A 13304-nucleotide genomic window follows, 5' to 3' on the forward strand; every position below is an offset into this window, starting at 1 on the left:
GTTGCTTTGGTTTAACTTTTGTTCCCGTTTCTGCAGCCATTGACCAGGAGAAAGCGGACTCCTAATGAAGACCAGCCCTCCATGCTTCGCCGACGTCAGCCTTATTCCAACATGTATTTAAAGATGTAGCACTTAAAGTCGTGGCAATGGCTGCAAATTCCTTACCTCGATGAGATGTCTTTGTAAAAAATGACTGTGGGATCTGGGTCATCTGTAAGGTCTGCAGTGTGCCATTAAGCTGGCATGTCAGGAAACTAGATTGACTTTATGATTCTCTTGGCCTCCTTGGGCCACTGAATATTCACTAAGGGTTTCTTCTTCTGTAAACCTGAAATGCACATGTTTAAATATGCAAAATAAAATCAAATGAAATGTTTCTTTGTGTCGCAAAAACACTCAATGCATTACATTGCCAACAGGCGCTTCTTGTGTATCTCAACTTCTACTTGTATATTTGAAAAGTGAAGTTTTTAGCTTTGTCTAAAAGGAACAAATACAACTAACAATGACCAGTTGGCTCTTAGTCTTTAAACATGATGTACTTGTCATGTTTACTACCACAAAGTGGTAATGGTGGCTGACTACAAATTAAGGTTGGGGGTTTTTTTTTTTTTTTTTAAAGAAACAAAATTGTTCATACTGTTAAGGTTATGTAGCACAAACCAGGTAAAGAATATTCCTTCCCCTGCACAGATGCAGCTTTTTTTCCAGTATGTGGAGAACTCATTACATGCTATGAACTTTCACTTCTCTGAAACTGCCTCTACAAAAGAACCAACGTATGCAAATAAAGCAGCATTTTAGTGAAGTCCTGATTTAAGAGTTGAGGAACAAATGGAAAACCCTTATTGGAGAGTTGTGCATTTAATCAGCAATTGCTCATTAGCCCATATAATGTTATGCTCCTGCACTTGGTAAACACAGACTTCGGGGAGCTTTTCTTTTTATTATTCAGTATTTGTGGGTAAAGCGAGAAGTCGCCCTATTAATACTAATGTGAGCTTGCATCTCAGTGTCAGGCCTGTGGAGACCAGAGGATGTCGATGAGAAAACATGCAAATGACACTAAACACTCAAGTGTTGATTATGGTGAACTTGGCATCAGCTACCAAGATGCCATCTGCCACTGATGTGTCAAAACGCAGCTCAACACAAACACATTCTTTAGCTGCATACAGAGCAATGGGTTTAAAAGTAAATGATTCTGTCAAACATCAAACTGCCGTGTTAACTTAAGCTTGTTATTGTACATGTAATTGTCTCAAATCCTTTTTTATATTTAGCAAACCTTTATATGCATCAGTATCCTGTGTGGGCTCATGATGTGTATCTTTAAACCCGGGGCCTGCAGTTGATTATTTTTACACACAAGAGGAAGTGACACGATCTCAGCTACGGCAGCAGCGAGGCGAAACTCCTCTCTGAGTCTCTGCTGTTCCCAATATTCAGCCTAAAACCAGAAAGCTCAGCCTGTGCTTTATCTTCCCTGTTTCCATGACAACAAACGAGAGGGTTCCTCATTTTCACATGATTAGAAACCTAGACCTTGGTGCTCGGATTTTACTCATGTCGCCGGGGTTTAGTAGTTTTTAGCCAATATTTCTTTAACTCAGATCATTAAATGAATACAAGTTATGGTGATTTTTTTGTGGTTTGCAGTTTGTTTAGTTTTTCTCAACTTATTTTTTTCCATTTACAAATCACTATTTAAAATAAAAGCTAAATTTCTGAAGGTAATCAAAGCTTAACTACTGGGAGGAAAAAATAGGTCAATACTCTTGAGAATACCTGTTGACACACAAAAAAAAGAAAAACTCAGCCTCCATAAGGTACTTATTTTCATTTGTATATACCACTTAAATTCTTGAGACGTTTGTCTTTTTTATAAGAAATTCAAATTTAAAAAAACTAAATAGGTGTGCCTAAAGTTGTGGTGTTTTGTGATTTTAATAAGAGAATTAACCACCATGCAAAATGAACATTATTTAAATTAAAACAGATCTAATTCCTCTGAAGTTGGTGTTAAATATAATTTAAGATCATAAAATCTGCTTATGGTTTTGGACAGGTTTGTTCCATTTGCAACTGAACAAAGCAAAGGCCGGGGACAAAAGTCTTCATTGTTCTGCTTCTTTGTGTTTCTACGTCAAAGTGCGCACAGTTTGTCTTTGTCTTCTTTCTTCAGTGCCATGGTGGGAAAAAAGTGAGTGAAAGTACAGACACAAAAGATGAGGGGGTGAGCTGTTCGAGCCACGACTACAAAGAGCACCAAGCCCCACAAACAGGTCTGGTTTTATATTTAAGAACTGTAACCGAAGAGAGGCATCTATAAACAAACAAATTGGCAAAAGTATTGAAACATTTGGGTTAATTCTAGTAAAATTCACCAGAAAAACCGTGAAGCTATTTAGAACCAAAAAAAACCAAGCAGTTATCTGAAATCTTAGAAACAACAAAGGGAGAGTAAATACACAGCTGCCAGACCAGTTTCTCTCTCTCTAAGGAGGTTTTTGACTCCCTGGTCAAAGAGATAACCAGAAGCTTACCAGTAAAGAATGCAGCTTATTAAGTATATCTGACAAAATAAGACTTACAGCTTAAACAGACATGACAAAATACACAAACTGCTAAACACTATCAAAGGAGCGACTGATTTTGTACCAGTAACAAGCAAGATCGAGCTAATACAAACATATTTACAGGACAAATAATGAAATATGAATATTCCTCAAATAATTATTTTACATTGAGCATGTTCACTGTATACTCTGGTTTCCTCCTGTCCAAACACATAGCTGATAGGTTAAATGGAAACTCTAAACTGCATTCAGGTGTGAGTGTGTGAACACACATGTTTGTGTCTCTGGTAACAGGAAGTAAAACAAAATGACAGCATGTGTGAAACAGATGACAATAAAACTAACGTTCCATCAGTGAGTCCCACTTTGGAAAAGATAAAATCTTGAGTCTTATTTTTTTTAACACAGCTAACTGTACCTAAAAAACTTTAACTCCTACAAATTAAAGGGGACCTGTTCTGCTTCCTTGAACAAGTCAGGCAGGATACGTCTGTGGGCTGTACAAAACATGTTCATTACATTTAATACACAAAATCATTTTCAGATATTGAGATTTCACCTGATCAGTTCTGCCTGTTTTGAGCAGTTTTAGGGCTATGTCATTATGCAAATAAGCTGCTGTTGGCCACGCCCCCAAACTCAGTGTATGTCTGAAAACATAAAAACTATATGAAGGATTAAATGCTGCTGATCTGACCCACATTTATATCGTTATTAATTCAAACTCTGAGGCTTCTGACTTAGTGACAGGGGCACTTAGCGGTTCCGAACCGACATTTGTCGAGTCAGATAGCGGTAATATAGAGCCGACAACAAAACATTTTCCTTTTCCAGCAGACGTTGTTCAGCTGTAAAACCAGCAGAACAAACGTGACAGTCTTCTTGTGGTGAAGTGGGTGGAGCTTCACTTGGGATGCTAGATGAGAGGCTGGGCTCGGCTTGAGGTTGCTAGATAATGGGGATTGTGACGCAACAATCCCGAGGTTTTTGAAACAGGTCATTTTGCAGACACCAGGAAACATTTACTTATTGCTAAAAAAGGGCTGGGTGCTTTTTTTTTGCACAAGGACTGTTTCTAGAAGCAGTAGATCCCCTAATGGAAGACAAAAAGATGCAAAAAGGTGACTTTTGCATAAAAGCTCCCCTTTAAAGTTGCTTTTTGACACGGCTGTCAACTTTGCATTACATGGGAATTTCCATGGTCATTTGCAAACATATATAACACCAGCAGCAGCTAGCTGTAGCACCTCCAGTGCAGCCTGGGGCGATTCTGACAGGAATATCATCATACTTCTGATGGAATAACTATGTAATTCAAAACTGACAGCGTTGTAAATGTTTGTACAATAGTGTTCACATGATCAGCTGTGACATTTTTGAGTTTTTTAGTTGGTTTAATACAGCAGCACAGAGGCAGAACACTGAGAGCGAGTAAGGGTTTGAGATGGCAAGATAACGGTGATCGTGCGCAGGTTGTGATCAAGTGTGACTTCCGGGACAGGAAGTGAGAGGAGTGAGTGGGAAGTGACACATTACTTAGTCTGCATTTATAGGTGTGGACAGACATTTAGCAGCAGTAATTATGGGGTGTGGGAAACAGAGACAAAAAGATGTGCAGATTTTTGTCCAACACGTTGTTTACCATATATGTTTATTTGGTTAATACTTTGTCACTGTTGCTATTTTGGTCTGAAGATCATTTGCAACCTGGTGACACAAAAACAGAACAGACAAAAGAAAACAGAACAGACAAATCCCCAAAGCTGCACATCTGTCAACATCATTCTCCAACGCAGATAGATGTTTGTGCAACTTAAATCGTGTGTTTCTCAATTGCTGATTGCGCTGACTGCAAAAAGATTAGTATTTCTTCCAGCTAATACATTCAAATGGAGACAGATTTATTATATTTCCTATCATTTGAGTTTAATTTTTCACAAGAATAACACCTAAATTCACAGAAAATAAACCTGATACCAACATAGGCAAGAAAGAGCCACCATGGCCTGACTGTCGAGTCTCTTTTACATGTCACAGATTAGTGTCACTGATTATTAAAGTACCTCATCTGTGAATTTGGGGCAGGCCAGGAGTTTCAAAAGGGAGCAACAGGATGTGGTTGAAGAGCTACAGTGTCATGCTGCTGAGGCAAACCTTCACAGCTAAATGAACTGAGCTGCTGGACTTGCAACGTAAACAAAGTCCTGCGTTAGACTAAAACGTTATATTGTGCAGACCTGGTTATTGTTTACTAAAATAGTGCGTCTTATTTGTTCTTTAGAAAGTCGGTAGCTTTATAAAGCATCACGTCGACAAAAAATTTATTCATGTGCAAGTTTTACATCTGCTCCACAACTTCTCAAAGCTTTAAACACAATTAGAGCAAGACTGACATTTATCCATCCATTCATCCATCAATCAATCCATTTATTTTAGGGCTGTTGAAATTATCGCGTTAACTATTTGCGTTATTTTTATTTTACTTTGACGCGATTAAATAAATTAACGCAACGATTAATTTGACAAGCGCCCCCTCGGTATTGCCGTACCTCACTTCCGTTTGCTCAGTCAAGCTAGCGATGGATAAAAAGGAAGACACGCTATTAAACGGACAATTTCGCTTCAAGTTGTTACCAGACGGCACTTTGGACAAATCCAAAGTATTTTGCGTGCTTTGCAAAGGTGAATTTAATAACCACCGAAGCAGTTCATCACTTACATATCACCTGAAGGCTAAACATCCCGGTGTAGCAGCGACGTTGGATGGAGGAGGTCTCCGACAGACAACTTTGCAACAGTTTGCAGTGAGAGGTGGTCCGCTGACTAGGGTAGCCACCAACAAAATAACGGAGGCTATTGCTTGCTGGGTAGCTAAAAATTGTCGACCTGTAAATATTGTTGAGGATGCAGGACTGAGGGATGTGATTCGGGAGGCGTCGGGGGACTCTGCTTATCATTTACCTGCAAGGTCAACCGTAATGTCCAGAATAGAGACGTTGTACAACAACCAGAAGGCGATTAAGCAAAGACTATTAGAGCAAGCCCCATACATCGCACTCACATGCGATCATTGGACTTCTGCTAGCAATGCTAACTATTTGGGTGCCACAGCTCACTTTATTGATGACAACTGGTGCTTGCACTCCTTTGCATTAACTGTGAGTAAGTCTACCGAGCGCCACTATGCAGAGGCATGTGCGCAGCACATCCAGGCGGTCACACAAGAATGGAACATTGAGAAAAAAATAACAACGCTTGGGACAGACAGTGCTCGAAACTTGACAGCAGCTGCAAGACTCCTTCCATATGAACATCTGCCTTGTACTGCACACTCTCTACAGAGAGCAATCACAGTGTCACTGGCAGACAGTGGATTTGACGCTGTTTTAACCAAATGTCGAAAAATTGTTGGTCACTTCAAGCACAGCCCAGCTAATGCTAGAGAGTTGAATCAACAGCAAGTTGCACATAAACAAAAAGAAGAATCCCTGATTCAAGACGTGCCTACAAGATGGAACTCTACTTTACACATGATCACAAGGATCCAACAAAATAAATCACCAATAGAGGCGACCCTATCACAACAGAACAGCAAAATTCCCCTGCTTACAGAAGCTGAGCTTGGAAAGCTGAAAAAGTTGGAGGAGCTACTTGAGCCATGCAGGTATGTTTTTATTTCTGTTTCAATGTTTTATATCAGTTAAGTTGATATTAGTTAAGTCAGATGGGTCCGTAAGCAGTCTAAAAAATAGACAAACCAATTGTGTGTTTTTTTCTGGATATTTTAGAAGTAAGACAGGAATAATACTTTTTTTGTGACAGATGCGCTAATAAATCAATTGTTATTGTTATTAATTTAAGTGTTTTCACAGGTATGTCACTGAAACTCTGGGTGGACAGCACTACATCTCCTGTTCTGTGGTGTTGCCTGCCTTCTGCCACCTGTTCAGAGTCATGGAGCCTTCAGATGATGATACTGTCAACATAGTGCGATTCAAAAAGGCCTTTTGTGAAGACCTGGCTAAACGAAAGGAGAACTCCAATCTCACTTGGCTCAAGAATGCTACTGCACTTGATCCCAGGTTCAAGGACTTAAAATGCCTGCCTAAGTCTGAGAGAGGCGAAGTGTGGAGTTCTTTAAACAACTTGCTTAAAGAGGATAGAAATGCCCAGATCCAAGGTGCTCAAACAACAGGGGAAGCACCACAAAAGAAGAGGAAAATGTCCATCTTCTTGCTTGCATCATCTGATTCAGACACAGATGATGAGGCAGAGTCCATTCAATCTACACTGGACCGCTACAAATCAGAATCCAAAACCGACATGGATGAGTGCCCACTGCAGTGGTGGTCAAAAAGAAGGGACTCATACCCTAGACTAGAACAAATTGCCCGCAAATATCTCTCAACACCTGCCACCACTGTACCCTGTGAAAGACTGTTCTCCCTCTCAGGCCACATCATTCAGAAAAAGAGAGCTACGCTCTCTTCTAGTAATGTTGAGAGACTGGTTTGTCTTAGTAGTTGGCTAAATGTAAAGGAGTAGAAGAGCTGGTTTCAAAACAAAGCAGAAATGTTCTGTAAGGTTCTAAATTGTAGTTCACTCTAATTCAACAGTGAATGTTCTGAACCACAAAATGAATGTTTGTAATGCACTTTATTTAAGTTATGTTCTACATTTTTTATACACATTTTTTCAAAGCTTTTAAAAAATGTGTTTAAGTAAAAACAAAACAATAAAAGTCCCTTTTGTTAAATAAATGACTTGATGACTGAATCCATTTTTATTATAAGTTGCCTTGAAAAGTGATTAATCGCGATTAATCGCAACTAATTTTTTAACAGATTTGCGATTAATTAGTTATGTTTTATTCATTGATTAACAGCCCTAATTTATTTATTTATTTTTCACCTGCTGCTCCTTTCAGGGTTGCGAGGAGCTGGTTCCTACCTCAAGCAGTCACTGTTCGAGAGGCAGGGTGACCAATATTTAATTTTCTGAAATTATAAGAAAGTAATTAGGAAAAGAAAACATTACACTGGAAACGTCAACGTTGATAAACCTCATCACGATTTTTTATTAAATATACATTGATTTTTATGTATTTAACTGTGCTAACATGTATATTGTCTGTATAATGGTGCAGGCATTTGCCTGAACTGAACACTGGTAGTTCTGACAGAAACCAGCAGGTCTGTTTGAATTCATGAAAATGAACCATTCGTGCAATTTGTTTAGCCGACAGCGCTCATATAGAATTTCTCAACTGAGTGTTGCAAACATTGCCTAAATGCATCAGCAGGTTTTACCTGTTGATCCATGATGAATGCCTGCAGCTTTGACTACATTTCTACACAGAAGCTCTCATTATACCTAAAATGGGTGGCACCCATGTTTGAAGCAGTTTTGAAACATCTAAAGCCAGGACATTATGGTATATATATATATATATATATATATATATATATATATATATATATATTTCTATCTCCTGTAGATCTATGTAGAATCCTAGGGATGTGCATTTATCTGTTTGTGTGTGTGAGCAGCATAAAGTGGGTCTTTGAAAGCGAAGATGGAACAGTTTCTGTAACTGTAACTTCTGCTATTTATGACATTTTCTCTGTTCCCTTTGCTGTGGGCTGTTTCCACTCAGTGTAGTGCATCTCTGCATAAGGGCACGCAGTTTTAACATACAAGCCTCACTCCGGTCTGCGTCAAGCATTATATGCACCAAAATTGATTTTGTAGCATAGAAGCAAACTGTAAGTGGTGTTAAAAAATGTAACACCTGGGTATTTATTGCCATTATCTTGCCTGTGTCTGCCTAGTTAGAAATGATTCTAAACGTAAGCTTGAACTGAAGTCTGGCTGATTTTGTGTTCACTGACCTTTATAGGAGACAGCGCAAGTGTGTAATAACAGATCGGACATTTTAAATCACTGGAAGGTAAAAGGTGATTCAAAAGCATGTCCTATCCTGTTAGGCATGCACTTTACAAGCTCACTGCACTGAGTCAAAGTGGGGGTGTCCTCTTTAAGGAGGCACAGTAGTGTAATTGCACCTCACACAGACCTCTGCAGTACAGAGCGAATAAAAGGCAGCTTTAAACTCTGACCTTCAAGCATGACCGATAAACTGAATCCCTTTTAACTGCAGGGGATAAACGGCAGCTTCAGGAGTAAATCTGTCCTGCTTTGACACAAGACCTCAGCTGTGGATTCAACGTAAATCTGACCACAGAAAATACAGATGCGTGAAATTACCTTTAATGCATCACATTTGGAAAACATTGCACATTAAAGGCGTGACATGTTTTGAAGGAAAGCATATTGCCTGTCACTTTTCATTCCAGAGTTTTAAACTCAGATCATCGCGTTTTGGGTAAAACCTTGAAAATAACATTCAGTGCAGTCTCGTGAGATATTTCACATGATCTCTTTGGAGTAGGTGTTATTTGTCAATGACTGTCAGCTACTACCATGCCAAATTTTAGCTCAATATCTATAAAATTAACTGAGATATAGCCATTTATTTAGTGGCTAATGTCAATTAGCTGTGGAAGATATCTTGAATTGGATGAGTCCAAAGGGAAATCAGTTGCAGATGTACATCTGATGATTACTTTCTGATGGTTTCATTAAAATGCATTCAGTGATAAAGACAAACAAACACACAGACACGGCCAAACACGTTATCAGTCCACCTTCGCCATCGGTGGTGGGAGATATTCAAAGCAGGTTAGGTTCCAGTGGAATAAGTTTTTAGACCTACATAAAAGCTGTTTGCCCCACAATAAATAAAATACAGGGAAAAAAAAGGGCTACAGTAAAACAACATCAGTGCTAAAAACCAAACTACGATTACAGGATGATAAAGGTGGTGTGACCTGATTTAGACATCGTTATACAGGAAGTGAAGAGGAGAACTTCCTTGTTACAAAAACAGAGAACTCTACCTTCATAAAGATAGATACTAAACCATGTTTAATGATGTGTGTGTGTGTGTGTGTGCATGTCAACCTCTGTCAGTAAAGAGTTCTATACAAAAAGGTGCAAATATTATCTTTATAGCATTGAAAAGTCAACATTATTGAAGCAGGCAGAGATTATTCTCAGCCTTTAAAGCAGGAAGACTGAATAACAGCTCTGACAAAGCACCTAATATTTCACTCTAATGTCTCCTTCCAGGCAACGAATGATAATTAACCACACGTCCACCCTCTCGAGAGCTCTAATGCTTCCTCATTAAACCCTCCACCTGCAGCTTCAGCACAACTGCTCTTGAATTATTAAAACGAGGAGAACGGGAGGCGTCCAGCTGAGGCTAAACTCTGCATTTAAACTCATCATATTCGTCATATCAAGAAGTGTGAAGATACGAATACCCTGAGGGGTGTCTGCCTCGTTCCTCTGGGTTGGGCATCAATTAGCAGCAACAAGTCAGTGTGTATTCTGCAAGGCATCGCAGGAAAAGCACCTGCATCTAAGATCTTCAATACAAAAAGTCTCTTGGACCGACTGTAAGAGTACAACACTGCAGAGTTATGATTATAAATTACAAAAAGACAACAAGAGAGTCCAAATATAGTTGTGTTCTTAGCAACCATGTGAGGTGTGATTCTTTTTTTTAAATGTGTGTTTCATTTCCACTTTCATGCAGGAAAGCACACAGTCAGATTACTGATTTGAGCTTCTGTCTCCGAATTAAAGCTAAAGTTCAAATCATTTGAAGTGGGGTCCTGTGGAAAGGTCATGAGCAAGTCTATTTTAGATTAGACTGACAAGCTAACAGCTTGTCTAAACAAGATCAAATCAGATTGCTACTGTCTTAACATCTTCTATCTAAGACAAAGTGCATATGGTTTATGCAAAACCTATTATTTATTGAGTTATTTACTCAAAATTCTATGGTTTTGAGCAAATGCAACTAGCTGCAGCAGCTAATGCCCCAGGATATCTTTCTGGTAGGATTATAATTTTTCTGTCAAAATAACCATGCATTAGGAACCTGATGATGTTGTAAAGGTTTATTAAATAGTGTTTACATGAATTGCTCAGAAATGTTTAATATTGGAGTTTTAAGACGGCAGCAACACACCAGTCAGAAATTAATTGTGTTTCTCTCCGAAATGAAGGTGTTCAAAGAGCTATCTACAAATATATGGTGTCCGTGACCTTTTTACAGAACCCCACTTTGAAAGTTCTGAACCATCCCTTTCACTTCAACTTGCTGTGCATGACTGATACTCAAAGTGACACGCACTGAAAAATGATTTTTTTTCAGCCGCTTCTGTTTTTGCAAGTGGAAGTTGCAGCTCCCTTCCTCAAACCGTGGCAGAACTTTGAAAGGTAATGCAAGACCCACATTATGCAGCAGTTTCCTGAGCTAGTTGAGCACACCTAACAGGAAGCACGGCGATGCAAGCCAAACAGAGCTCTTTTACATGCAGCTATAATTTTGGTCAGATCAAGACCGCAGTGGGTAGAACATTACCTCCAACAGGGAACCATCCTATCATTAAAGAGCATTGGCCCTCTTATAAAACAGTTAGTGCTGTGCATTCATCGCTAAGACTTGCCTGTCAGAGCAGGATGTGGTTGTGCATACATCACTTTCAATCTAACAACATCAACCTTTTTCTTTCCTTTTATAGTAAAAGCCCTGCTTTTTGCCCACAGTGAGTAAATGCAAGAGAACAATGATTATCTCTACTGTAGAATAAGGTTGAGTGGGGTGATAAGCAGCCTTATGTAAAATATAAGCTGGTATGAAGCATCTGTAGGAAGTGGCAGAGGGAGCATGCTTCTTTCAGCTAACAAGTCCTGCAGCCTCGCTTTATTGCCTGTTTTAAATGATAGGGAAACAAAATCTCAAATGTTAGTTTTGTCCATTTTGATTCTTTACGTAACAAGTGTTTGGCAGCACTGATCTGAGCTCACAGTTCCCCAATCAGTAGTCATTTAGCACAACATGTACACTCATTTAGGATATGCTGTAGTCAATGAACTCAAAGCATATGCAGGCAGAGACCTCTGGTGTCAGAAATTTAAAAAAAGGTCACAGTAAAACAGAGCTGGCAGTGAAGGTAAATGTTCTAGTTATGTAGATTAAATGCTCCTCAGTGAGTGGCTTCAAATGAAACACATAGTGGGAACACATTTTTGTTTATGTCTTACTTTTTTAATTTAAGTAATATATTCTGTGCCTATCTTCTAAGAAGAACAAAAATCTTATTTCTATTCGACTTTTTAAAAAAATATGAATACTTTTATTGTACTACTAGAAAGAAAGAAATGTTGATTTTTATTTTATTTTACCAAGTCCCTAATCAGAAATCTTTGTCTTGGATGTATGTTCCTTTTACATGTATTCAGAATTTACTTTTTTGTAAAAGATGGCTCATTGCTGGGTAGAAAAAGAGAAATAAGCAAGCCATCAATAAAACAATTTTCCTTGAAACATTTTGGCCAACTCCCATTCTGACTGCCTGTTTAATGTTTTAATGCATTTTCTGTGCAGAAGTAAAACTATTCCACAATATCATTGGTTCAAAAGTCAATGTTTCATCCAGACATGTGGGGGCGCTGCCGTCGTAACAATTTTCCCTCATCAGATTCAGCTCAGCTCACCTCAGTGCAGCTCGCACAGCCAACACAGCTGCTCCAACATACAGTAAACATGCCTGGGATGTCAGTCAGATGGAGTCAGATTTCAAACTGGAACTGGAAGAAGCTCAGAAACTTTTCCTTGAACTGTCAAAAGCAGTAAAGTCACCAAGGAACAAGAACTAATTGCAAAATTAGTTTGAAAACTTACACTGCAGTGTGCTGTGAGCATATTAAACTGTTGGGAATGATGTTCATTGCATATTGTATACAAATTAAAACAGTCTAACAAGCTATTATGTTGTAATATGTTTATTATTTAATTCTTTAAAATGATCATTCAGTTTCAAGCTACGTTTAATTGTGTTAAACAAAATAAACCAAGTATTTCTAAACTATATTCCATGGAGCAGAGCTGTGGTTCCCAAAGCAGGGGTCAGGACCCGAAACACCAAAGGGATTCTTGAGAAGAACTAGACTTTAAAATAACTTTAAACATCATTACCAATATTTATTCCTAACTGCTACAGAAATGTAAAAATAGTAGTCATAATTAAAATTTAAAAAATCAAGTTTTCTGAGACTCTGTTAAATGGCTTGTTTGTATACTTCAACCAGCAATTAGTCGGGCCACGAGTCTCTGCAGCTTTTATTTTGGGGCTCTAAAAGCCAAGTCAGTTATCCAACAATAAAGTGGTCATGTTTACATCATAGAACACCACAGAAAATGATCTAATAGTAAATGTTGATAGTGTACATTATTGTGAAAAGTAGAAGGCTGGAGCTGCAGCACCACTTCTTGTGATAGATGAAGGATATCCGTGTTGCTATGCGAATGTCAGTGTCCTGAGGCTGCTAACTGTATCAGCCTGTTGGGAGTTGAGTAAACCTTTGGACTGACAAAATGCAGGTGGACTGATAGATTCAGCAGCCTCTGTGACTCAGCATTCACGTCGTAAAACGGAAGTTGTTCGGTTGATAAAACAGAGACAAACTAAACAAACGATGTCATGCAGAAGCGTACAGGTTTATCAGTGATGGTAGCCCGAAGTGCTGTAACATATGGCACATAAATATATCAGATTGTTGACCTAATTTATAGTATCTGTTACAGTA

At 38.7% G+C, this 13304-nt stretch overlaps 1 protein-coding gene across 1 annotated transcript; it reads left to right on the top strand.

Annotated features, from left to right (window-relative positions):
• Positions 1–5025: 5025 nt before the first annotated feature.
• Positions 5026–7248, top strand: LOC108239743 (E3 SUMO-protein ligase ZBED1-like). The gene is made up of 2 exons (XM_017422652.3): positions 5026–6243; positions 6452–7248. The coding sequence occupies exons 1-2, from the start codon at positions 5159–5161 to the stop codon at positions 7122–7124; spliced, it is 1758 nt and encodes a 585-aa protein (XP_017278141.2). The 5' UTR covers positions 5026–5158; the 3' UTR covers positions 7125–7248.
• The last annotated feature ends 6056 nt before the right edge of the window (positions 7249–13304 follow it).

The sequence above is a fragment of the Kryptolebias marmoratus genome, linkage group LG6 (genome assembly GCF_001649575.2).
Source record: "Kryptolebias marmoratus isolate JLee-2015 linkage group LG6, ASM164957v2, whole genome shotgun sequence".
Taxonomy (NCBI): domain Eukaryota; kingdom Metazoa; phylum Chordata; class Actinopteri; order Cyprinodontiformes; family Rivulidae; genus Kryptolebias; species Kryptolebias marmoratus.

Excerpts from the sequence above, each read along its gene's own strand:
- LOC108239743 (XM_017422652.3), top strand. The coding sequence starts at position 5,159 with ATGGATAAAAAGGAAGACACGCTATTAAACGGACAATTTCGCTTCAAG. Across the intron at positions 6,244-6,451 it reads GAGCTACTTGAGCCATGCAG|GTATGTCACTGAAACTCTGG; the intron begins GTATGTTTTTAT and ends GTGTTTTCACAG.